Below are 26639 nucleotides of genomic sequence, written 5' to 3'. Positions count from 1 at the left end.
CGTGACGTGCCAAAAATTGTTGAGGAAAATATAACTTTTACGGCGGCTCATACCAGGGGGCCAAGGAGGGCGAAGGCGCTCCACGTCGGCTCTGCTTCAGGCCATCACAGCAACAAATTTCGCTCAAAAGCCGGCAAGAATCCACGCCAACGGAGAGAACTCTCCCTGCGGAACCTGCTGACACCACATTTAGCTCGGTGAGCCACCTTTTTTTGGAATTCCGTGAGCACCGAAAACTCACAAAGGTGGCGGCCCTGCTAGCCCTAACATAAGGCCTGGCCACAACCAGGGAACCAAGCGAGGATGTTGCAACCACCAGATCCTGGGGACGGGGAAATGGACCAAAGCAAACCTCCCGACGAAACCGCGGCGCCTCCGGAAACCCCGAAAAACCCGTCATACGAATGGCACACCGTCGTGAATGGGAAATACATCCCGGTCAGCAAGCTCAACACGTCCAACGCGGGAGCCGCTCTGAGGTCTAGCCGGCAGCCACTGCTACCGCGAGACGAACACAAAGTCACGACCACGCAACGGCCTACAACTAAATGCCATTGGAACGGTAGCACTAGCGAGGGCGCTGAGCAAAACGGTGCAAGCACCGAAAGAAATTTCAAGTGCCTGGACAGTCATCATCGAGCCAAACCAAAACATCGGCATTGTAAGCACACCACACGCTCAAGCGGCCTTATACCTGAAAAACCTCCGAGCTGTCGACATCAATGGGAAAATGTGTGAAGTAACCGCCTATCTAGCGGCTCCAGACAACTCAATTAAGGGAGTTATTCAGCAGATTCCAGAAAGGACCACAGAGGAAGAGCTCCGAGGCCAGATACGGGCGGACGGATATAACGTCATCCAAGCGAGAATGCTCGGACACTCCACTTCAGCAGTGATCACATTCCAGGGCAAAACTCTGCCCACCACATCTGCTACTGGGGTGCATACGTCCGATGCTACCCGTACAGAAGATCCACCCTTGTATGCCGCGTGTGCAGGAAGATGGGACACCGGGCGAATGTCTGCCCGAACTCATCAGAGGGGGCATGCGGTGACTGTGGAGAAAAACACAACCCACAACAGCTGTGCACTCCTAAATGCGCCATCTGTCAAGGAGTACACTCAACGGGGTTCAAGGCTTGCAACCAGCGATACAGACCGCCTGTAAAATCGAAACAAACCACTGACGACAAGACTTCAACCACCGGCACCCGGAAAACAGGACTGGAGACAGAAACCGGACAACGACACCGGTTCAGGTCTAAAACAAGAAAACCAGCCAACCCATCATCCACCACAGCACCACCAGGGACGGCCCAGGATGGAGACAACGGACGGCGAGTCGGATCCATACCAAGATCCCCGTCAGGAACCAGGCACGGCCCGAAGGCGGACCAAGGGCAGCGATCATCATCGGTAAGCTGGGCAGACCGCCTCATCTCCACTGCTCTCAAAAATGATGCCAACAAAAACGACCCAACTTTAAGTCAAACTCTAGCAGAAATCAAACAACTCAAAAGCGAACTGCAGCAAACCAAAGACTTTCACAAGCAATTACTAAAGGAAAACGAACAACTTAGGGCACAGCTTATGGCTAAACCGAACCATCACCAACCAGAACCCATCACACCAACCTTGCCCCCCTCATCCCAACAAAACCAATCCATGAAATCCCACTCGCTGCCCAACCTCACACACCAGCCGTGCCAACCTCATTCACACAAACACCGCACATGGAAATCCCGCTCAATCCCTAACCTCAAACCCCAGCTGTTCTTGACCCTGTCTTTGTGGCACAGAGTTTCCACGAGTTCAGAGAGCAAATCCAACAGTTGTTCGTCCTGTATAAACGCATCATGGACAAACTGAATGAGAACGATGACCAAAAAAGAAAGAAACTCAAATCCCCGAACGAAAACACCATGGAAACCGAAACGAATCAACATAATGGGCAAACGTAAAAAAAGAAAGGAAATAAACATGTTCCACATATGGCAGTGCAACGAAGCGCCCTCTCTCTTTATGCCCAAACAAACGCTAAACCCCCGATATTATCTCCTTACAGGAAAACAATGCCGAAGTGGCGATAACTGGATTCTAGTCTTTTCCAGGCACAGATCCCACCAAAGTCATTACTCTCGTAAAGAAAACGCACACAGCAATTGAGCACAATATCGACTCAGCAGGTATCGACTCACTAATCGAAATTCTTCCCGGAAACAATCGCCAACCCAGGACGTGGATACTTAACCTTTATAGCCCCCCCGCCAAGAAGAAAAGCTACAAAATACACCAATTAATGACGGCTACAGCCAAAATAGCAAATAAAGACCCCCTAATTGTATTAGGGGACTTTAATGCCGCACACCCTCACTTGGGTTTGGGATATTTCAAACAATGCAGTAAGGGAAGGAAGACATATGAAGCAGCCAGTCAACTCAATCTGACACTGCATACCGATCCCAAATTCCCAACCAGAATGGGAACGAGTATAACCAGGGATACGTGTCCGGATCTTACCTTCACTAAAAACGTAACTCAGGTCAGCTGGTAAAACACGGGGGAAAACCTCGGTAGCGACCATCACATACTAATTACTAGCATAGAGAAAACAGCACCTAACCGAAAGATCCGAACTAACAAAATCACAGACTGGGACACTGTCCGTAAGGATCGATCCACCGATAGTGAACCCATACAGGAGTGGACAATGCAACTAGTCTCGGATGTAAAAAAGCACACGAGAGAGATCGTGGGTGCGGAAGACATCCCAGCAGCTGACAAACGACTACTCCATCTGTGGGACGCATGCAGGAGCCTGAAGAAGAGATGGAATAGGCAAAGACCCAACAGGAAGCTCAAAATTAAAATAGCGAAGATAACAGCGGAAGCAAATGAATACGCGAGAGAACTAAACAACCAAAACTGGGCAAACATGTGTAACAACCTACAAGGTACGCTGCACTTCTCTCGAACCTGGGCACTAATTAAACAACTAGCAGACCCAGTAGAAAGCAACGAGCAACAAAAACACAATGTAAACAAGATTATACACAATTTCCCGGGAACACAGGGACAAGTAAAAACAGCACTCGTGGACAAATATCTCCGAAACCCCACACGGACTGGGCCGCAAGCCTACACGTACAGCGGCGACGCCAACCCAACCCTAGACAGGCCAATTACGGAAGCGGATATCAGAAGGGCCCTTACTAAGATAACAAAGAGCACCACACCCGGCAAAGACGGAATGACCTACAAATACTTGAAAAACCTAGACGACAGATCTATAGGAGCCCTCGCAAACTACTACAATAGCCACTCGGGGAAGGAACGATGCCACCAGAATGGAAGCACGCAGAAATGATTCTTGTCCCCAAACCGGGCAAAACAGAGAGAGAGAGAGAGAGAGAGAGAGAGAGAGAGAGAGAGAAAGAAAGACTTTATTCAATGCCAGCAGAGGGGAGGTCCGGGCTACGCAGAGCCGCTCCCTCCCCCCGACGCGTTTACGTCGCACTCGGGACTAGGCCCCGCCTGGCCCCGCCGGCGTCGGCGAGAGCGGCGCGCGAAAGGTACTCGGGAACTCGTCCCTTTCCCCCCCGTCGGCGCCTCTCTCCACCCCTGCCTGGCGAGAGCAGCCTCGAGCTGCTGGACGGCGAAGGTTTGTGATGTCAGGTCCGGTGAGTTCGCGGCACTGACGATGATGTCCGGCAACCGGCCGTAGAGGTCGGCTGCTTCTACAGGATGCACTGCACAGTCCCACAGGATGTGGGTCAAAGTTGCGCGTTCGCGCTCACATTCACTGCACACGTCACTGACGTAGACGTCCGGGCACACGTGGCGTGCGAGTGCCGGCGTAATTACCGATAGTGTCTGTAACTGGCGTAACAGCACTGCCTGCGAACGCGTGAGTCCCGGGTGGGGCGGTGGCGCGGTGCGGCGGCCGAGCCGGTACCACTCCAGCACCTCCCCGTACGTGAGGAGGGGCTCCGGGTCCCACCCGTCGTCGTCGTCGTCGTCGTCTTCTCGGTGGCCTTCCGCCGCGGAACTCGGAGGAGGTGGGGGGGCCCCGCCGGCAGCTCGGTGGCCTTGCGGTTGGGGAGACCGCTGCCCACGTCTCTGATCTCCGTGTGCGCCGGAAACCACCGGAGGTGGGTGGCCGGCACCGCTTCACTGATCACTGCACGACACCTCACAACGCGCACTGCACTTTCACGCACGTTGTTCTTGGCGTAGTTCGCGATGGCCGAGCGCGAGTCGCTGATCACCGTGGTGCATCGCGGGTCCGTCAGCGCCACCGCGATCGCCGTCTCCTCCGCCTGGCGGGCGGACGGGGCCCGGACGCTGCAGGCGCTGTACACTTCACCCGTGGTGGCGCGGACAGCCACCGCAACGTAGGCGTCGGGTCTGTCGGCGTCCACGTACAGGGCGCCCGTGTCGTTTGCGTGCGTCGCGGTGAGGGCGCGCGCCCTCGCTTCTCGGCGGCCGCGGTTGCTGTCGGGGTGGACGTTGCGGGGTAGCGGGAGGATCCGGAGGCGCTGCATCACCTCCGGCTGGAGCTGCGTCGTCTCGTGCCGATGCGAGTCCGTGGTCTTCGGTCCCATCCCGAGGCGCTCCAGGATGCGCCTGCCCGTTCTTGTGGAGGCGAGGCGCTCGAGCTGCGCCGTCGTTTGGGCCTCGCTGATTTCCTCGAGGGTGTTGTGCACCCCCAGCTCGAGTAGCCTGGCCGTGCTGGTGCTGCATATCAAGCCCAGGGGCGTCTTGTAAGCCTTGCGGATGGTTGCGTTGATGCGGTCCCGCTCCTGCCGTAGCCAGTAGTGGAACGCGCCGACGTAGGCGACGTGGCTCATCGCAAAAGATTGGAGCAGTCGGAGGAGGCTGGCCTCCTTCATTCCGCTGTGCCGCGTCGCCACACGTCGGACGAGTCTGGCCGCCGCGCCGATGTTGGTGACGAGGCGGTCGACCGTGGTCTTGTTACTTCTGCTGGCCTCGAGGTACATGCCGAGGACCCGGAGCGTGGCTACCCTGGGGATGACGGCGCCGTCCCTCGTTCTGATTCTGATGTTCGCCGAGTCCTCGGCCTCCCTCTTGCGGTACTTGCTCGGCGGCGGGACGATCAGCAGCTCCGACTTTTGCGGCGATCACCGCAGGCCCGTACCGTCGAGGTGGTCTTCGATGGCGTCCACCGCCGTCTGCAGCCCGTCTTCGATGTGGCCGTTGCCCGGGGACCCACAGCGTGATGTCGTCCGCGTAGATGGTGTGGCGGACCTGTGGGATCCCCGAGAGTCTGCGCGCCACCCCGATCATCACGAGGTTGAAAAGCAGCGGCGATATCACCGAGCCCTGAGGGGTTCCCGTGCTCCCGAGCTTCTTCGGCGGCAGCTGGAGGTCTCCCGCGTGTATTTCGACGGTCCGCTCCGAGAGAAAGTCTCGGATGTAGTTGTAGGATCTTCTGCCCAGGCCGAGCCTGCCGACCTGTTCCAGGATGGCGGAATGCTTGACTTTGTCGAACGCGCTCTGCAAGTCCAGCCCAAGCACGGCCCTATTGTCTTGGGTGCGGACGGACGTGTCCAGGATGTCGTGTTGTAGCTGGATCATGGCGTCTTGAGTGCTGAGCCTCTCTCGGAAACCCAACATGGTGTCGGGTATATAGCCCTTCCGTCTCGAGGTAGCGTTGCCATTTGTTGTTCAGCACGTGTTCGAGAATTTTCCCCACGCACGACGTTAGGGATATCGGGCGCAGATTCTCGATGTTGGGCGGCTTGCCCGGCTTCGGTATCAGCACCGTTCTCGCCGTCTTCCACTGGCGCGGCAGCGCTCCCGCTCGCCAGCAACGATTGAAGTACCTCGTCAGGGATGCGATGGCCCCGTCGCCGAGGTTCCGCAGGGCCTTGTTCGTCACCCGGTCCGGCCCGGCCGCCGACTTGCAGTTGATGGTCTGCAGCACGGCCCTGCCTCCCACTCCTCGATGTCGCGGTCGAGAACGGGATTGTCTGCGCCCGCGTACTCTCCGTGGCGTTCGCTGGGGGTGCTCGGGAGTTACTTCGCGTCGATGCGCCTGCATGTCTCTTCCCTTCCCAGCGCTTTGGTGGTCGTGTGCATGACTTGCGCGAGGCGATGCTGCTGGTAACCCTTGGTGCCGGTCTCGTCCAGGAGGTGACGGAGCAACCGCCACGTTCTCCCCTTGTGGAGCAAAACATTGTCAATAGGCAACATGAGGCCAATATCGCTAACCTCCTGTGTAGGTAAGATAATGGAACATGTAGTCCTGGATAGACTGCAGAACTACATAGAGGCTAACCATCTCTTCCCTACCACAACATACGGTTTTAGGCCAAAGTTGTCAACCCAGGATATTTTACTCCAAATAAAGGAACGAGTTTTAGATGCAGCTTCTTGTGTAAATCAAGCGGTCATCATGGCTCTTGATTTAAAAGGCGCATTCGACAATATCACCCACCAAACAGTTTTATCCAACTTTAACGACCTAAACTGCGGAGTTAGAATATTTAACTATGTGTGTTATTTCTTAGAGGACCGGACGGCCACGATAGGAATTGGGGATATACGCACAGACACACACAAAGCACCGAATAAAGGCACACCACAGGGCTCGGTGATATCTCCAATGCTTTTTAACGTAGCAATGCACAAGCTTCCAGAAACCTTAAACAAAATCCCCAATATCAGTCATGCAATATACGCCGACGATATAACCATATGGACAACCACGGGGCCAGACGAAGAAAAGCAAGAAGCCCTACAAACAGCAGCAACGGCCGTGCAAAAGCATGCCTACCAGTGCGGAATACAATGCTCGGTGGAAAAATCAGAGTTACTCCAAAACCTAAAAAGAACACCGGGAAAAACATGCGTACCACCCACTCCGATGAAAATCAACATAGACGGGAAGCCTATCCCAACAGTAAAGACACTAAAAGTGCTGGGGTAAGACTACAGCAGGACAATGGCTGCGGAACAGCCCTAAACCATTTAATGAAACAAATAGAACAAACACTACAAATGATCAACCGAGTAACCAACAGAAGACACGGGATGAAAGAAGGGGACATTCTAAAAATTGTCAACGCTCTCATAATTTCACGAGTCGCATACTCATACTCAGCTCCGTACTTATGTTTAACAGCCACTAACATCAAAACACTCAACGCAGTACTTAAGAAGGCAATCGAAATGGTGCTAGGATTACCCCAAAGGACGTCGACACAGATATTAAATGAACTCGGAATTAGCAATACAGTTGAAGAAATACTCGAGGCACATAGAATAGGCCAGTTTCAGAGGTTAAAAACCAGCCACACTGGCAGGGTAACCGTAAAGCGACTGGGCTACCGTGTACATGACACCATGCACGCAACCACCCACGAGTTCCTGATTGCATATCCAGGGCCCTGAAAGTAGCACCCATATAAAAACATGAACCCTACACTCCACTGCGGCAGAAGCTTGGACAGATGCTGTAATATCGAAAGAATATGCGGGAATCCATCGTACACGTGGTACACAGATGCTGCCATACAATTTGCGAGTACCGGTGGCATAGCCGCCATCTGTGCGCACAGCCCAGTTCAGCAACCTACCATAACTGCTAGCGTGCGGACATCATCACCTATTGAAGCAGAAGAAGCGGCAATCGCTCTAGCTATCATTTCAGGTCAGCAGGATGCACGAATTAACATTGTTTCTGACTCCCAAAACGCCTGCAGGCAGTGGGCGAGAGGGCGCATCGGCAAAACAGCCCACAGATTAGCAATCGGCTACAAATCAAATAATCCAATCAAAATCATATGGTCCCCTGGCCATGAAACTCTAGAGGGCAATCAACAGGCTCACGCCTGGGCTTGCACCTCCCTTCTCCGAGCTGACAGCCTCCAAGCAGAGTTTCCTGTTCCTGTTATGCCCATATATTCCGAAATTCTAAGCTACTACAAAGCAACCCGAATTAAATTCCCACATCCTCATCCCAAGTTGCAACGACAGGATCAAACAGCACTCCGCTCAATCCAAACGAACACCTTCCCTCACCTCTCCCGTCTACACAAACTGTACCCAACCCAATACCCGAAGCTGTGCCCCAAGTGCAACCAAGTAGCCACCCTCTACCATACGGCAGCAGGGTGCCACAAAATTCACAAACACCCTCTAACAGAGGAGCAGTCGAGTGAGGCACTGTCTAGCGCCGACTACGACGAGCAGTGCCGAACGATCGCCAGAGCAGCCACCGGCGCCTTGGAGACTGGAGCCCTGGACAACGTCCAACTACCCAACAAACATAATAAAGTTATTTCTCTCTCTCTGTCACCTGCGCCCGCGAAGGAAATACCCCCTTCCTTCTGCTGCTGCGAGCCACGTGAACAGGCAGCTTTTAACGCAAGAGCGTTAGTAGGCTCTTACAGCGACTTTCCGCGTGCGCTAACCATCCAATATTGCGTTCGCGGGAACACGTCGTCGCCGAGAACCAAAAATTGAAGCAGTTCCAATCAGCGTGAAAGCGGTCAGAAGTGCACAGCAGGGATTAATCCGCCACGCTGTGGTGCCGTTATCGGCTCGTTACTATCACCTTTCACGCCCCCCCCCCCTCCTTAATCACTCCCATCTAGATGAATTGAACAAATGTTTTGTCCAACGCAATTCAACTTTACCGTCTTCACAGTGCTAGCGAGCTCTCTGCCAGGAGTTCCGTTCTTTTTGTGCTTGCTTTCACCTCGCACGTGCCGGAGCCTAACTGCGGACTTTAGAACGCGCTGTTTTTTGGCGGCCACTTTTTTCGCTTAGTATCGTAAAAACCAACCCAACGGCCGTTCCTAACTAAATGGACGTGGGGCCTGCCGGTTATTTGCAAAGATTTTGCCTCAAATGTTCCTGCAGCTTTCTCTGCCCTAAACAACGGGGAGATGTGTGACGAGCGCCAGCGGTTGAGGAGTTCCGAACGCTTATGTCTATATAAACCGCTTGGCTTTCGAAGACGCCGTGGGCCTGATTGCGGCAGTGGCTATAGGTACAGTGGCTAGAATAGTAGCCACTGTACTATACGCCTCGAGATTCGCGATCGCTGCTCCGCCTGCCGCCGCTTCTCCGCGGCGTTTGCGGGATTAGCACTGCGTGGCTGATAGGTGGTCATGCAGTGTTTTGGTTCTCTTTCACTTCTCTTTGCCTTTTCGCGCACTAAACAACTTGTTATGGTGACGTCTGTAAGCTAACTGCACGTTTAGGGCACTTAAAAGAAACAGCTGCGTCTTGGTAGAGCGCTCTAACGCCAACAAGAGCTACCCGGGGAGGCGGTATTTCGCGCTTCTTGGCCGCCCTTGCGGGCGTCGGCGACGGCAGCAGCATATCACCGCTGTCACCTTCGAACACGTCACCACAAGTGAATTCTATTTATTGTCGCCTCGTTTAGACCTGATATTGGCACTGTAAGAGGTTGGTTCGTTTTGCAGCGCAGTCAACAAATGCGGCTTTGCTTCGAATATGTACGTCGTAGAAAAATATGTTTCGGGAATGTGATAACCCAATAGCTGACAAAAACTTGTGCCTTTTATGGGAATATAAGCCACGCGAAAATGTTAGGTACACTCAAAGGCTGTGCATTGTCAGATATGTGCCCACCCATGCCTTATAGTAAGAACCAAGGTATATGTTAATGAAACCACGGGAAAATGAATGGTCTGCAAGTCAGGAATAAATAGAATAGTCGTACGGGAATAAAAAAAAAAACCGAGTGCAGCTTCTGGAATGCTAAAGACGTTTGTTTGAGCAAGGTAGTATTCACCAGACCGACTAGATGCGAAATGCACTGATATTTCGCTAGACACGGGGGGGGGGGGGGTGAGGAGGAGGACGCTCAACTATCGTTGTTTACAAATGCGGAGCGAAATTAACGAATGAACGTTTTAGTAATCACACACACACCACAAGCTGCGTGTTCACTTTTCGTTTGTTTTCCGCCTTCAACGAACGGCTGATCACTCGGCGGATTCATTTTTTGAAGAATACAGAGTAGGCAGTTCACAAGCGATACGAGGTTTCGTTGGAAGAGTTGATTGATTGATTGCAGGGTTTAACGCGCCGACGCAACGGAGACGGTGAGGCACGCCGTAGTGGAGGGCTCCGGATTAATTTTGACCACCTGGAGATCCTTAACCTGCGCCGAAATCTCGCACACACAGGCTCGTTGGAAGAGTGTCGTATCTGATAAGGGTCTCTGATTTCGGTTTATGCTAGATTCTGCAGTCTCCCTGTGTCATATGACGATGTTTCGAAGAAGAGTTTGGTCACGGTCGCGGATTACTCTATAAGCCCATATTCGCGCTTCTCGTGGAGGATAAATGTAACAGATGAATCTTTGCGAGCGCTGACCTCGGGACAAGACGACCCAGCATTAAATTTGTCGTCGTGTGCTGACTCCGGAGTGTAATTTTGCATTATCCATCGTACTTCTTTGGTACAATGTTTGTGAAATTTATGCCGCATTGGCTTGTTCATGGTACTGATCAATATCTGATATGTGATATCGGCAGGCGTAACTTGCGTGCTGGCAGGTATGAGTGCTCCGCTGGATTTTGTAAGTGTACAAAGTTGATTGAAATCATAGTGTGTATGGCCGCAACATGACCATCGGAGGAAACACTGCTTACGGAGACACTGCCACTAAATTTCAGGGCAGCGGAATTGCAACCAGCTGCATGCAAATGCTGGCTTCGGGACGCCGGACTGTGACACACGCCCGGCGATCATATAGATCTCACTAAGATCGCGTGATAAAAGTTTATACTCTCGTGAACACACCACGCTTCCAAACAGAGTGCCTGCTCCACGTTATTCCGTATTTCGAACGCGGACAATCGGTAAATCGCTGTCTTGAACGAACCCCAAAAGCAACGGCGACAGGGCGGAGCGGGCCGGGGACTCCCGCGCCTGCTTTCGAAACGGGCCGCTAGGGGGATTTCAGTGGCGCCCCTACAGGCCGCGCTCGAGGCGTATACGCCTCGAGCTTCGCGATCGCTGCGCCGCCTGCCGCCGCTTCTCCGCGGCGTTGACGGGATTTGCGCTCCGTGACTGATAGGGGCTCGTGCAGTGTTTTGGTTCTATTTCGCTTCTTTTCGCCTTTCCGCGCCCTAAAAAAAACTTGTTATGGTGACGACTATAGGCAAAGAGTACGTTTAGGTCACTTAAAAAGCAGCTGCGTCTTCGTAGAGTACGCGTACGCCTGCAAGAGCTACCCGGGAACGCGATTCTGCGCGCTTCGTCGCCGCTCTTCCGGGCGTCGGCGACGGCAGCAACATAACACCCATGTCACCTCCAAAACATGAGGCACAAATGAATTCTACTGACGCCTCGTTTAGACCTGATACTGGCACAATGAGAGGTTGGCTTCATTTTGCAGCTACGACAACGAATGCGGCTTCGTTTCGCATATATATACGCCGCAGAAAAATATGTTTCGGGAATGTGATTACCCAATCCCGGACAATAACTTATGCCTTTTATAAGAATATAAACCATGCGAAAATGTAAAGTATATTCCAAGCCTGTGCGTCGTTAAATATGTGCCCACACACGCCATATAGCAAGAACCAAGGAAATGAAACCACAGAAAAATAAATGCTGTGCCAATGCGGAATTTAGAAACATAATAGCTCTAACGGAACGAAAAAAAAAAACAGTGCAGCTTCTGGCATGCTTAAGACGTTCGTCTAAACTTAAGCCAGGTAGGTTTCACTAGACCAACTATACGCGAAATTCACTGCTATTTCGCGAGAAATCGGTGGGCGGGGGGGGGGGGGGGGGGAGGAGGACGCCGTGTACAAATGCGGAGCGGAATCAAGCAATGAACGTTTTAGTAATCCCACACATAAATCTCGCGTTCACTTTCCTTTTGTTTTTCTACTTCAACGAAGAGCTGATCGTACGGCGGACGCATTTTTGGAAGTATACAGGGTAGGCTGTTCAACAAGCGATGAAATGTGTCGTTGGAAGAGTGTGGTACGTGATAAGGCCCTCTGATTTCAGTTTCTGGTTTATTCTGCAGGCTCCCTGTGCCATATGACGATATTTCGAAGAAGCATTTAGTCGCGGACGCGGACTATATTGTAAGCCCGTCTTCGCGCTGCTCGCAGAGGATATATGTAGCAAATGAAGGTGTGCGGGCGCGCACCTCACGAGAAGACGACTCTGTCGTGTGCTAATCCCCGAGTATAATTATGCATTGTCCATCGTACTTTTGTTGAATATTCCCGAAATTAACACAGACTGGCTTGTAAATGGTGGTGATCAATATCTGAAGTATAATATTGGCAAACGTACGTAATTGGTGTGCTGTCAGGTATCAGTGCTCCGCTGATTATGTAAGCGCACAAAACCGATTTAAATCGTAGTGTATAGCCGTAGCATGAACATCTGAGGAACCGGTGGTTACGGAGACACGGCTAGTAAATCCAGGTCAGTGTAACTACAATCGGCTCCATCATACGCCGGTTCCGCGACGCTGGCTTGTGACACACACCTGGCGCTTATACAGACCGAAAATACCACACTAAGATCGCGTCGGAAACATTTACACTCTCGTAAACACACCCCATTTGCGAACAGAGTGACTGCTCCACACAAACATGAATTTAAAACGCCCACAAACGGTAAATCTCAGTCGTGAACGTGCCGCAAAAGCAGCGGCGGCACTGGGGAGCGGGGCGCGGACTCCCGCGCCTGCTTTCGAAACGGGCCGCTAGGGGGACTTCAGTGGCGCCCCTACAGGCCGCGCTCGAGGCGTATAGGCTCCGGACAGCGCCCAGAGGGCGACACGGAGCCCGCGGCACCCAGCGCCCCCTTCGGCAGTATGCGCAACACTGGGTCGGTCCCCGCAAGCCGCTCGGGGGCGCTCTTCTTTTTGCAGCGCGGATTAAGCATATTAGTCGCCCCTTTTGGGCTTAAAACGAAGTAAGAGATTGTAAAGTAATCCTGCCACATAGTGCATGTGAATGGAGAAGGATTTATTCGGTCGAACTCGGTATGAGAAGGCATATAAAGGCCGCATAGCCGTGATGCCCAGAAGAGAAACGCTTCCTGCCTGCTGGGCAAACCTTTCTCAAGATCAGCATGTTTCCCTTCAAAAAACAAAAAAAAAACGTAATTTATATTGTTCACTCCACAAAAGAGGAGGCTTTGCCTGCAAATATATCAGACGTTGCGCGATGTTTCCGCGCGGGGTATTCCATTCATGTGAGTGCACTTGCATGCGACTGCAGATACTAACTAAACCACACGGGAGTTACATATATATGTCTTTGATCCGAATGTGATGCCCCATACATGTAACAGTATAAAATTCACGTTTGTTGAGGTATAGCGAAAGTGCGGACGTTAATAAGTGCCCGCTTCGCCGAGAAACTTTTGGGCTTCCAGTTGTAGCCCAGTACGTTAGTTGCATATATGTAAACATGCCCCCAAAAAAGAATCTATCACGAGAAGGCTATCACAAGAAATTCCTTTGGGCAGGGATGGGATGGGGGAGGGGTAAGCAGAACATCTAATAGGCGTATCGGAATAAATTACGGAATATTCATATTCGGGCATTTTTTTTTCTCTCCACGCCAACGGGTTCGGCAGGAGACCTCCGTTAGGAAGGAATAGTAGCGCTTTTATTACCGTCAACACTTTTGCAACAAAAGTCACGGGAGAAAACATTTAGTTCCCTGAGTACACCCCTCACTGGTCCGGAGTGACCGCAATCACAACGGATGGGATAAATAAAGTTTGTCCTCCTCCTCCTCCCCGAACGCGAAATTTTTTTTCCTGTGTACATATTGTTCCAACTTTGATTGTGGCACGTCTTAGCTCTATTTTTCTTGCTTTTCAGTGGCTTAGACTGTCACGTGAACGGATGGTGGGGTGGTCTTAACCAGCTCGGAGCAATGGACACGGGGAGGCCGTTGGTGAGTTCGACATAACACACATTTAATGTACACACAAAAAAAACCCTCACGTAAAGCACTCAATGATTAAACTACACACAAACGATAAACACCCACATCTCTAACTAACCCAAAACACAACTCATACAAACCCCTAACTTCACAGCGCAATATACAATTCAAATCAAAACTCAACAGTCTCTACAATACCGTCCTACACCTTCAGTCTAAATTCACTCATTACGTCAAGTCCTACTTGATCTCTTTCTCACTACAACTCCCTAGTTGTATCCTACGAATATGTCCCTAATGGACTGGCCTACCCCGCTGTCGTCGGCGCTGACGTGTCGCACCCGTTGCGTGGCCGCGACCCGGTGGTAGCCGTCCTCCTCTCGCTTAGGTGCCGGCGTTCGATGCGCGCGGTCACTACTTGGACGGCGTGGGCTCCGCGCGTCCTGACGTTTCCTCTGCGGCTACTTCCTGGTAGCCGCTCCCGCTGGATGTCCTTGATGCCGGCGTTCGACGCGCGCGGTCATCCCTTCGGCGGCGCGCTTCCTCGGTGGCTACCCCCTGGTAGCCGCTGCCGCTGGAGGTCTCAGGTAGGCTTGGCACGAACGTCGCCTTTCGGGGCCGTCGAGACGAACGTCGACGGAGCGTGGACGCTGGCCGCTGGTGCCCGACCGATGCCGCTGGGGCCACGAAGACAGGTTCGTGGTGCACCGAGGATGACGGTGCCGATGCGCAGTCGGCCCGCTCCCGCCCAGGCTCAGATGGCGTGGTCGATGGCCTGGCCGCGTCCCCCTGGCTCGTTCGTTGAAGCGCACGTGCTCCGGCCGCCTCCTGGTTGTCTTCTGTTTCTTGCCTCCCCCTTCTCCTTGTGCGCCCCGCTTTTATACCCTCTGGGCTCTCCCGTGGCGCACTCCCATTGGCTTCTTGCTTCCTCCCTGTCCTTATATGGCCATCTCGCCACTTGTCATCTGCGTGGCCTTCCCTGATTGGCCGACCAGTGTGCTGCCACCTTTTCCCAGGATTCCTTGGTGCGTCGGCGCTGGCGCTTGCTGATTGGCGCTCTCTTGGCGCGCACTTCAAAATTCTCGTTGCTTTGTTCTTTTTCCTCATTTTTGGGGGTTTTCATGCATCCCCTTTTGGGGGGTGCCCTGACACATGACATAGACAACAATTTCATTGTTTATTTTGCAAGAAGAGGGGGTGATTTTATGCTATCCAAATGCTCGCGAAACATTTGGGAACATTAACGCCTATAAGTGTCCGCGCCCCATATGTGGTTATATGTATTGAATTCGGCGGTGTAAGCACGGGGAATATTAGATGAAGCAGAGTAGAACCGCTGGGTGATAAAGCTACAATGCTATAACTGTGCTTGGGGGCCCTCTTTGTTACCAAATTCAGAGCGCGTATTGACCGCCTGCTAACCAGCCTACTAACAAGCTGATCGTACACCACGGCAGCATGTAATCCGCTCACTTAATGTGGGCCTTTCAAGATTCAGTAACCATGCTCGGTATCTGCGAAAAAAAAAACAGAGAAGAAGAATCAGCGGGAGAATGCAAAGCCTTGAACACATGCTTCCCAGTTGTGCTAGCCTACGGCTCGGCAGCGAGGCGACAGCATTTTATCAGTGCCCCGTTTTATTTGGAGGCTTCCCCTGACTTCATAACATTTTGCATGACTTTGTGGCACTATGTAGTACATATACGCGCAAATAACGTTATAACAAACGTTTTTCGCTAAGTTGCGTTCACTGGCGCTGAAGGCGGTCGGCGCGGCGGGACCGGCCCGGAGTTGCGCGTGTCTCGCTGCGCTCGCGCGGCAAACTTCGCTGTCCGGAGCCTATACGCCTCGAGCGCGGCCTGTAGGGGCGCCACTGAAATACCCCTAGCGGCCCGTTTCGAAAGCAGCCGCGGGAGTCCGCGCCCCGCTCCCCAGTGCCGCCGCTGCTTTTGCGGTACGTTCAAGACTGAGATTTATCGTTTGCGGGCGTTTGAAATCTATGTTTATGTAGAGCAGTCACTCTGTTCGCAAATGGGATGTGTTTACGAGAGTGTAAATGTTTCTGACGCGATGTTAGTGTGGTATATTCGGTCTGTATAAGCGCCAGGTATGTGTCACAGGCCAGCGTCGCGGAACCGGCGTATGATGGAGCCGATTGTAGTTACATTGACCTGAATTTACTAGCCGTGTCTCCGTAACCACCGGTTCCTCAGATGTTCATGCTACGGCTATACACTACGATTTAAATCGGTTTTGTGCGCTTACATAATCAGCGGAGCACTCATACCTGACAGCACGCCAGTTACGTTTGCCAATATTATACCTCAGATATTGATCACCACCATTTACAAGCCAGTCTGTCTTAATTTCGGGAATACTCAACAAAAGTACGATGGACAATGCATAATTATACTCGGGGATCAGGTCGTCTTGTCGTGAGGTGAGGGCCCGCAGACATTCATCTGCTACATATATCCTCTGCGAGCTGCGCGGAGACGGGCTTACAATATAATCCGCGTCCGCGAATAAATGCTTCTTCGAAATATCGTCATGTGGCACACGGAGCCTGCAGAAAAAACCAGAAACTGAAATCAGAGGGTTTTATCCCATACCACACTCTTCCAACGACACCTTTCACCGCTTGTTGAAGAGCCTACCCTGTATACTTCCAAAAATGCGTCCGCCGTACGATCAGCTCTTCCTTGAAGTAGAAAAACAAAAGGAAAGTGAACGCGAGATTTGTGTGTGGGATTACTAAAACGTTCATTGCTTGATTCCGCTCCGCATTTGTACACAGCGTTCTCCTCCACCCCCCCCCCCCCCCCCCGATGTCTCGCGAAATAGTAGTGCATTCCGCGTATAGTTGGTCCAGTGAAACCTACCTGGCTTAAGTTTAGACGAACGGCTTTAGCATGTCTGAAGCTGCACTGTTTTTTTTTTTCATTTCCCTTAAAGCTATTATGTTTCTTAATTCCGCACTTGCACAGCATTTATTTTTCCGTGGTTTCATTGATTACTTTCCCTGGTTCTTGATATATGGCGTGTGTGAGCACATATTTAACGACGCACACACTTGGAATATAGTTTACATTTTCGCGTTGTTTATGTTCTTATAAAAGGCGTAAGTTATTGTCCGGGATTGGGTAATAACATCCCCGAAACAAATTTTTCTGCGTCGTATATATGTGAAACGAAGCCGCATTCGTTGTCCACGCTGCAAAATGAAGCCAACCTCTCATTCTGCCAGTATCAGGTTTAAACGAGGCGTCAGTAGAATTCATTTGTGCCTGATGTTTTGGAGGTGACATGAGTGATATGTTGCTGCCGTCGCCGACGCTCGGAAGAGCGGCGACGAAGCGCGCAGAACCGCGTCCCCGGGTAGCTCTTGCGGGCGATCGCGTACTCTACGAAGACGCAGCTGCTCCTTAAAGGACCTAAACGTACTCTTTGCCTATAGACGTCACCATAACAAGTTTTTTTAGGGCGCGGAAATGTGAAAAGAAACGAAATAGAACCAAAACTCTGCACGAGCCCCTATCAGCCACGCAGCGCAAATCCCGTCAACGCTGCGGAGAAGCGGTGGCAGGCGGCGCAGCGATCGCGAAGCTCGAGGCCACGGTGTAGGAAGCATAGAGTTTCTTACAGTATACTTACTAAGAAACTCTATGGTAGGAAGGAGAGGTGACTGATCGCCTCGGTGGCGCAGCAGAGCAGCTCCATGGAGAACTTGTTCGGGTTCGCCTTCTTTCTACCAGAGGGCGCTGGGAGTATCGGGGCCATGCGAGCCGCAAACGGTGCGTGCTAGGACGGCTCCGGTCTTTTCGGTACATGAGGTTTCGGTACGGGGCGTTTCGGTACGGTCTTTTCGGGACACGGTCGTTTCGGGACACGGTCGTTTCGGGACACGGGCGTTTCGGGACACGGACCTTTCGGGATACGTACGGGTGTTTCGGCACAAAGACGAATTTCGGCAAGCGCTTAGGCGGAGCGCGTTGTTTACGGGGTGGTTGCAAGCACGCAATTCGTACCTGTTTATTACAGATGTTCTTGTTCGCGATTCTGCGTTATTTTAGGCAAGGCGATGGTTTTGTAGCCTTGCTAGAAAAAATAACATTGTTTATGTATTAAATATTGGCTGAGATATTTGTAGCACTTAAACAACATAATTGTTCATTATTTCGTTTTTTAGTGACTTATTATCACCAATATCTTATGTAACAAATCAGTGAAAGTATCATTGTGTTTTTCACGCGTTTTTGATGACTTCTTATCCCCTGTTTTTTTTTCCAAAATCAGTGAGATCAGAAATTTTTTTTATCACTTTGCGGAGTCCCTGGGATAATGGCTGCGTAAATGAGTGCCACCGCACGGGGAAAGGAACCTGTGATTTTATAAAGTAATGACGAAGACGTTGCAATTTCTAGGTATTCTGTGTTTGTGTGCGTTGCTTTCTTCTGATAACGCAAGTACTTATGCATTATTAGCAATGCATTATGGAAGGCACGTAAGCAACGCACACAAACACAGAATACCTAGAAATTGCAACGTCTTCGTCATTACTTTATAAAATCACAGGTTCCTTTCCCCGTGCGGTGGCACTCATTTACGCAGCCGTTATCGCAGGGACTCCGCAAAGTGATAAAAAATTATATCTTGCTGCACGCTTCCGTCCCGATTTATTCGTATAGTTAGCAAAGACTGCGGCGGGTTTATTGTGTTTATGAATCAAAAGTTGGAAAATTTGGAAGCGCCCTAAACAGAGTTTGGTGTTTGATGGGCACAAGCGTCCTAAATAGAGTTTGCTGTTTGATGGTGTGTGATTTCCTCAATATTTCTTGTTGGGGACATTTTGTGTAAAACAGTGCAATAGACATGCATATATGTTCGAAAAAGCTTATTAAGCTTGTAAAAACACGTTGCAAAAAGTAACAACGCAAAACTAAAATAGATATTTGATTCATGTGTGCCCGAGTTCAGCGAAATTCAAATTGCCTTCGTATGCCGTAGTCAACGTGACCGCAACATTTTTCACCGTGCACCGTGCACCGTGCACCGTCACCGTGCACCGCAACATTTTTTTGCCCATACTGCTGTTTAAATTACTCGCAGAGGTGGCTGTGTCTTCGCAAAGAAGTGTAGAAGCTACGGTCGCTGTCGCGCCCCAAATAGCGTGCATGCGCTTCGGCCTTAAAATTCACATACTAACCCGAGACGTCCCTAAGAACCTCTGTTCTTTCGAAAGGGTATTTTCGTTTGAAGCGACCATAAATTCATGCCACTGAAATCCAAGCGCGCGTTCTATACGGCGCAGTACGAGGCGCGTTTCCATGCCCGTGGCCACTGTGGCTACCGAAAACCCGCAGTGCATGGCCCTCGTTCGAGTAGCGCCACCTACGAGCGCGTACGTCCGCGCCGAACCAAGTTTCGCCGCGCTCGCTCGCCGCGTTGAGTCACCTCTCCTTCCTACACCGTGCTCGAGGCGTATTGGCGGTGAGATCTTTGAGTGGCGCCCCCTGGCTCTGACGTCGGCTTAGGGATTCGTGCCGCTGTCGTCTGCTACACTCCGCTTGTGAGGGGCAACAGTGCCTGGGCTAGAAATCGCCCGCTTCGTTGCTGTAGTGCGTTAAAAAGCGTATTTCTAGCGACTCAGTTATTTTGCCAGCTTCTGACGCATCTGAATAATTTGAAGCTGTATCCCCCACAAGTTTGCAACACACGAAGAGATAGAGAACAACTTTCTTCAGAGTATCGGTCAGAAGGTCGTGTGTAACTCGCCCTTTCTTGCTTATTCGCGAGGATCAGCGATCAGAGCTTCTCGATAAGTATTCAAAATGCGTAGGCTTCCCTGCAGTATTTTTGAGATGCTCCTATGAAGACTCAAAAGTCTAATACTACGTACCAAGCAGCGGCCTCTACACGCTCATCGCAAAGCAGGAAATAAAGCGGCTTTCTTCTGTTTCTTTCGTTGTTTTCTTGTATCGGATTAATGTTTCTTGCTTTTTTTTTCTGCCCAACGCATTAATTTTTCTGCGCCGTCGCCAGCTTCTTATTAGGAGGTTTCGGGATGTTTGGGAGCCTCACAAGGGTCGTGTGGATATTTCCTTCATTTTGTATGGCATACATTCCCTTCTTCACAAATTGGCTTTCATTACGGCTGCGTGCAAGAAGGTGCATATCCGCAGCGTGCTTTGTTTATTCACATGCAAATACAATGAGAAGGTTTGTGCTACGCCACCGCGATCGCGCCCTAAACAACGTGGTCCACAGTACTCGAAGGCGGCTTTTGTGCTCCGAATTTCTATCGTAATTATATCGTTATCATAACGAACTGACTCTCAACTCGAACAATGGTGACATGATTACGGTGTTGAAGGCATGATATACTCGCTAACTAACGTAATAAATAGTATACCTGCATATATTACAAGACTCGAAACCGAAGAATTCTAAGTAGCTCTTTATTGCTTTTCAACCCTTCCAGGCGCGAAGAACAAATCCTATTCTACTCGGGATGGCGTTCTACGATTTGAAGAAAATTACTTTTACTCTCTTGTCCTGGACTGAGGACCCGGCCCACTAACCAGATCGATTTAATTGTTAAACAAAGTTTTCCCCTCCTCCCCTTACTCCTCCTCCTCCTCTTGAGTGCAGTTTTCCTTTAACGCATATCCGAATATCGGGAAGATATGGCTGTGCAAAATGTTCCGAAATATCCCTCGGGGTCTTAACAAACATACATGTGTTACTATAAATTTAACGAAGACGTGACTCGTTTTTCTCAATAAACCTCCATACTGGTTAGATGCCTGGTATAGAATCAGCACGCGCGTATATACACACTGGGTTATTTGGAACTCAACCTACTGTTTTTGCAGTCTATAGTGCATGTCGGCAAACTTTCATGCCTTGACAACGTAAAGTGATGTGACAAAACGTGTTCGAGCGTTCGGCAAGGTTGCAAAAACTGTTTTACCTTACATATGATTACCGGGAATCGTGATGCCTTCTGCCAAAGCCGACAGCCCTGAAGGCCCAGAATTTGTTTTGGTCTTCCATTTTCGCTGTTGTCGGTTATTAGCAGCTGACTGTTCCTTTTGTTCGAATGCTTACATGAGAAGCTGACGCCTAGCTCCGACTCTTCCCGCTCCGCACAGGACCGGCTTCGCAAGGAATGGGTGGAGCCGGCAATGTTTCTCCCGTAGCGGTATCCAAAACTATACTTTAATTGACACCATGAGCTAGTGTATGCGATTTTAAGCCTATTATTATGATAAAAAGTTACCCACACGCCAATTCTGGTGCGGACAAGCACCAGACGTTGACCGAGCGCAAAGAAACAGCAGGGAGAGCGATCCTGAGTGAAGCAGACGACAAATGCGAGAATCCCTAAGCTGACGTCACGGAGGCGCGCTTCGCAGCGCCGCCTGTGTTCGCGCTCACAGCGAACGAGCTGCGACGACGAGGCGGGACCCTGAATTGCTTTGCGCTTAAAACTAGGATGGTGGCAGCCAGGGGCGAGCGTTCACCTGAAGCCGGGATCGGGTGCAGCGGCAAATAGTGTGTGGAAAGGGGGACGCGGGCGACTCACCTACAATGACACTACGGCGGATACGAAGGAAACGATACGTTGGGTCAGCAAGGGCCGCACCTGCGCAGTAAAGTTCGCTCTACTCCCGTCAGTGCTCGCACTGTTTCTCGGCAGACCGTGGCTGCCGTCGCCGGAAGGGGAGAGAGAGAGAGAAAACATTTATTGCCCAGTCACCGACCTAAGTCCAGGTCAGGGAGGCGAAAACGTTGCGCCGCGTAATTGACGTTAGGCTGCCAAAACAAATGGAAGGCTTGGATTATACGCAGACAGTGACTAAACTGTGTCCTAATCAGGATTTATGCTCATTATCAGCGTCCAATTACGCTACAGCATAGTGTAAACATACAACTGGGCGATGCAGCGCGAAGGTGAAGACAAGAAAAGGAAGGACACGCGCGGCGCTCTCCGAGGTGCGCCGTAGTGGAGGGCCGCGGATTAATTTTGACTACCTGGGGACCTTTAACGTGCGCCGAAATCTCGTACACACGGGCGTTTTAAATGCAGAGCATTTCAGTAACTCACGATGTCACCCGCGTTGGCGTCCGTAGTCCGCACGCTCACTGCGCATGCGCGTCGAGTCGAGGCGATAGCGAACACTCTCTCGCGAGGGGCATTGGATTGGATTCGAACACTCTCTCGCGAGGGGCATTGGATTGGATTCGATTGGATTGGCATGGATTGGATTGGCTTGGCTTGGCTTGGCTTGGCTTGGATTGGATTCGGATTGGATTGGATTAAAGTGGATTGTGTTGGATTGTGTTGCGTCATAGCCGCGGCACGTTGCGTCATAGCCGCGGCAGACGCGCTGGGGCTGGCGCATGTGCAGTACTCTCTCTTCCGCGGTTTCCTCTCCTTCGGGCGCGGTGCGCATATAACCGGTGTGCCGTTCTCCGGCGAAGCAACATCCGCTCTTGGCTCAAACACCTAGAGTCCACGCCGCTTTACAAGTACGCAGACGTCGTCGACTGGGACCGGCTTACGCAGTCCCCTCAACGTATATAAGCGGCGGAGCGCGCGTTCGGAATTCAGTCAAGGGCGTCTTTGCTTGGCTTTCGCTTGACGTGACGCTTTGCTTGACTCGAGTAGACGCGACGCATTTACTCGAGTTCCCCCTGTGGGCGGCTTTTTTGCTTTTTGCCTCCATCAGAAAAGCGGCCGCCGCTGATAATCGAACCCGCGTCCTCGTGCTCAGCAGCACAATGCCTTAGCCCCTGAGGCGGCGATCTCTGTGTCCCCCTCCAATTCTTGTCCTCATTTTTGCGCTGTTGCCGTGTTATTTAATTACAGGTTACTCCTCAAATCTCCCTAGCCGGTCACCGCTGCAATGTGTCTGTGAAACGGTGGATGGCGCCACGCGGCCACGCGGCGGCCTCGCCGCAACGACACTTCGAAACCATCAAACTTTCGGATTCTGACTAGAACTGAGCAACATATCGCAGCAGCCCGCTCTCACAGTCACATTTCAGTCCCCACAAGCGCAGAGGTCCTCCCTCGTTGCCCACTCACTCTCCCTGGTCGTCCTTGCCCCCGACGACGACGATCTTCTCGAGGGCCACCGTGGCGCCCAGGCAGGTTCGGGCGTGCAGCATGTCGGCGGCCCGCTCCCACCGCTTGTCCCGCACGTGGAATTTGAAGACCGACCGCTGCACCGGCGCCCCGCCCCTGCCGTCGGGACGGCAGCCGCCTGCGGCGCAAGGTGGCCAGGCTCGGAAAATGCCCCGGGGAGCTTGAGTACGCTCGCGGCGTTTCGGCTCTACCAGAGTCCTTCAATGCTTGAAGGACTCTGGCTCTACTTAAACTGTCCTCGCTGCACGAGCGTAGCGAGACGCAAAAATTTAACGTTTGGTGTACGCAAAGGCAGCAAGTTTGCTAATCACGCAAGCTGTTTCAGCAACTAACCATCACCAGCGAGTTCGGTTAAATGCAAAGTGGACAGAAGGTCCGCCTGATATAGGAATTCACATGCACGGGTGCACATTACTGTGTGGCGAAAAAAAAATTCAGTTCGAGTGTTTAAGCCCTCGCTCCCGCTTTCCGAAAAAAAAGAAGGACCCGAGAACGTTCTCACATAGGTACAGGGCAGAGAGGTTTATCATCGACAACAAAATCTTATATACTAACTCAAAGGACAGCGGTTCGCTTTTTTCAAAGGGACACTGAAGTGAATTTGTCAATCTCCCGGTTTTGCTTGCACTGCGTAGACTAGCTCAAGTTACCACACTTTTCACGGTTTATTCGGTTGACAAATCGCTAATTATTTTATAAAGCGGGAAAGAAGAAAAACTACCATGCGTGGTCTGTGGCGGCCGCACCAACTAAAGGCTGTGACGACGGGAGGAGATGCGCCGTGATTGGACGATGTCCAAGATTAGCATTCAAACAAGTTTCGGTTTCGGTTCTGTAAAACAACATGCTTGACATTCCGCGGCATCGTTGGATGGGCATTCTCGATATATCAGTAATCATCGTAGCGCGCTTCTGCCATGTTGTCGGCTGTAAAATGCCTAAGATAAGCCTCCCAAGACGGCTTGGAATTCAGCAATCACTAGCCGAGGCCTAGGCAGTGGATGAACGCCCTTCGCGTCAGCGCAGACGCTCAAATGCCATGAGCTTTTCCCGCATATTCGGAGCTTGCCTCACTCATGCCAGTATCGTAAAAGGCGTGTTCGAACCAGGACAAGGGTCTGCTGATTCTGGCCTGTGCCCTCTGCCCGCTCGGTGCTTTATGGCAACAGTACGCCAACGAGGAGTCGCTAGCGCGCAGTGTCAGTCTGCGCGCTTTCTGCGAACTCGCTCGTGGAGCAGTGAACGTTGCTGCCCAAAAATGGTGAACTCAGTTTGGAAAACATCGGCCGTAAAGGAACAAATCAATTTACAAAAAAAAAGTGCCCTCGGGGATTCGAACTTGCGACTTGCAAAACAATAATCCTAGCGCCTCAGACCACTCGGCCACAAGCGTTTTTCTTTATTGCCTCCTTGGCGACAACACAAAACACACTGCCCAGTACATAAATTAGTAGGTCCAGCCACCAATCGGCTGAATGGAGTGGCTTAAAACATCTCAAATTGCCCTAGAACATCCAGAATGGGTAACCACTCAGGTTGTTCCGGCATGATTCTATAAAATTCTCTTATATAAGCAACGCTTTCAATAAAGTACTCTCGCACTGTGCGAGCATCCTCTTCGGCATTTTGAACCGACATGCAAGTTTTCCCACATAGAATGCAGACTCAGTGCTGTTGCGTACGGGAAGGCCGACCCGAGCCGAGCTCCGTCGCCTCCGACATACGTGTGGTAGCGTGGTTTAAAGCGAGCGGCCAGCCAATGTTGCAGCCGTGAAGAAGTCCAGAAGCCGCAGGGAAAACGTAACTCGTTTACTTCATAGCGAGAGATGAGCCGAAGCGAAAGGACAATGCCCCGACGGGCGAGGTTACAGTACAGGACTCGAGCACAGTGACAGCATTGATTCACTGCTCAAACAGGAATAAAACTACAGCGCTTGGGCGGGGTCTATTTCTACCCGAAGCGCTAACGGTCAAAACAAGCGTTCCCTCTAGATCGTGCACACGCTACGAACGTCACAGACACACGCAACACTTTCCAGAGTTCGTGAGCAGTCGGTAGTAGCGGCGCACGCTGAGTCCAAGAGAGGGGAGAGAGGAGGACTCCGCTGCGGACGCGGGGCCTCCGTGTCCTTGGGACAGGTCCCTGCTTGTTGCGTCGGCACGCCATGGAGGCATCGCCGCTCAGCCGAGGAGTGTTGCAGGAAAGTACGGTTGCGGGCCGAATCGTAACAGCTTTTCCGCTGGGGGTCCGAGATCCCGATGGATAAGGCTCTTCAACCGTTGTCTGGAGGGATGATTTCGGAGAGAAGTGCTCGCCAGATGCTCGACTCCAGGCCTGGGCTGTACGACACCGGGCTGGAGCTTCACCGGGGCCGGTCACTGGACTCCCCAAGAACGTCTCTGGCTTGGTCAGGCAAGCAACAGAACAACACAGGAAGACACAACCGCATCGTTGCTGGCAAGTGCGAAGACAATTCCACACTGAAGCTCTAACAGGCTTTTAGTTGCGAAAAAATATGCGAATAATTAACTACACTAGTTATATTTTAGCCCAGCAGTACTTTAGACAAGTACACAAACCTGAAAGGTGACATTTCGGGTGATTGGAAATGTCCCACACAAAAGAAATGCAATCATGTGTAAAGGGCGAAACCTGCTTCAGGAAAAATAATGCAATTGAGAAAGTCAGCCGTCTACAGGCCACCTCTTTCCTTAAGGACTCCGACTTAAGCCATCAGCATTGCCGTTCAGTTTCCCCTTTTTGTACCGCACTTCAAACGTATACCGCTGCAGAGCCAGACTCCAGCGCAGGAGGCGACCGTTCTTTGAGGACATCGTGTGCAGCCACGTGAGAGGGCAGTGGTCGGTCTCTACTATAAACTTCGAGCCGGCGAGGTAACAGGCCAGTTTTTGCACCACCCAGACGAGACAAGCACACTCCTTTTCGGAGGCGCTGTACGCTTCTTCACGAATCGTCAGCTTACGACTTGCGTACAATACTGGGTGCTCCTCATTGTCGTCAGCTTTCTGACACAAAACTACGCCCATCCCACGGTCACTAGCATCACACTGGGCCACGAAGGGCTTTGAGTAGTCTGGCGAGTTCAGTACAGGGTGGCAGGTTAGATCATTTTTCAGGTCGGCGAACGCCTGCTCCTTTGTTTCGTCCCACGCGACTGTTAGCGGTTCGTTTTTCCGAAGCGCATCTGTTAGAGGGCTAGCCAGCTCAGAGTACCTCGGAATGTACCTGCGATTCCCAAGAACGACCTAATGTCTGTCTTGGTTCGGGGCTGCGGGAAGTCTCGGATTGCTGCTACCTTAACTTCAGAAGGTCGGTGATGACCCCTACCTATCACGTGACTAAGGTAAGTGACTTCAGCGCGTGCCATTAGGCATTTAGGTGCCTTGATTGTTACGCCAGCTTCACGCAAACGTGAAAGCACGGAGCGCAGGTGTTCCAAATGCTCCGGCCACGAGGCGGAATAGATGCCACGTCGTCTAAATAGGGCGACGCAAAGTCGTCGAACCCCCGTAACACTTTTTCC

General features: G+C 51.5%; 1 protein-coding gene across 1 annotated transcript in view; it reads right to left on the bottom strand.

The window, feature by feature from the left end:
• Positions 1 to 26639, bottom strand: part of LOC144175692 (beta-scruin-like) — a 106236-nt gene that overhangs the window by 60484 nt on the left and 19113 nt on the right. Inside the window, exon 7 of the mRNA XM_077704731.1 lies at positions 23035 to 23190. Within this exon, the coding sequence (XP_077560857.1) occupies positions 23035 to 23190 (156 nt within the window). The remainder of the gene's footprint in view (positions 1 to 23034; positions 23191 to 26639) is intronic.

Source organism: Haemaphysalis longicornis, unplaced genomic scaffold (assembly GCF_048455015.1).
Source record: "Haemaphysalis longicornis isolate Haplotype H1 unplaced genomic scaffold, Haemaphysalis longicornis Haplotype H1 scaffold_3, whole genome shotgun sequence".
NCBI classification, from domain to species: Eukaryota; Metazoa; Arthropoda; class Arachnida; order Ixodida; family Ixodidae; genus Haemaphysalis; species Haemaphysalis longicornis.
This window is presented reverse-complemented; position numbering and strand designations above follow the sequence as displayed.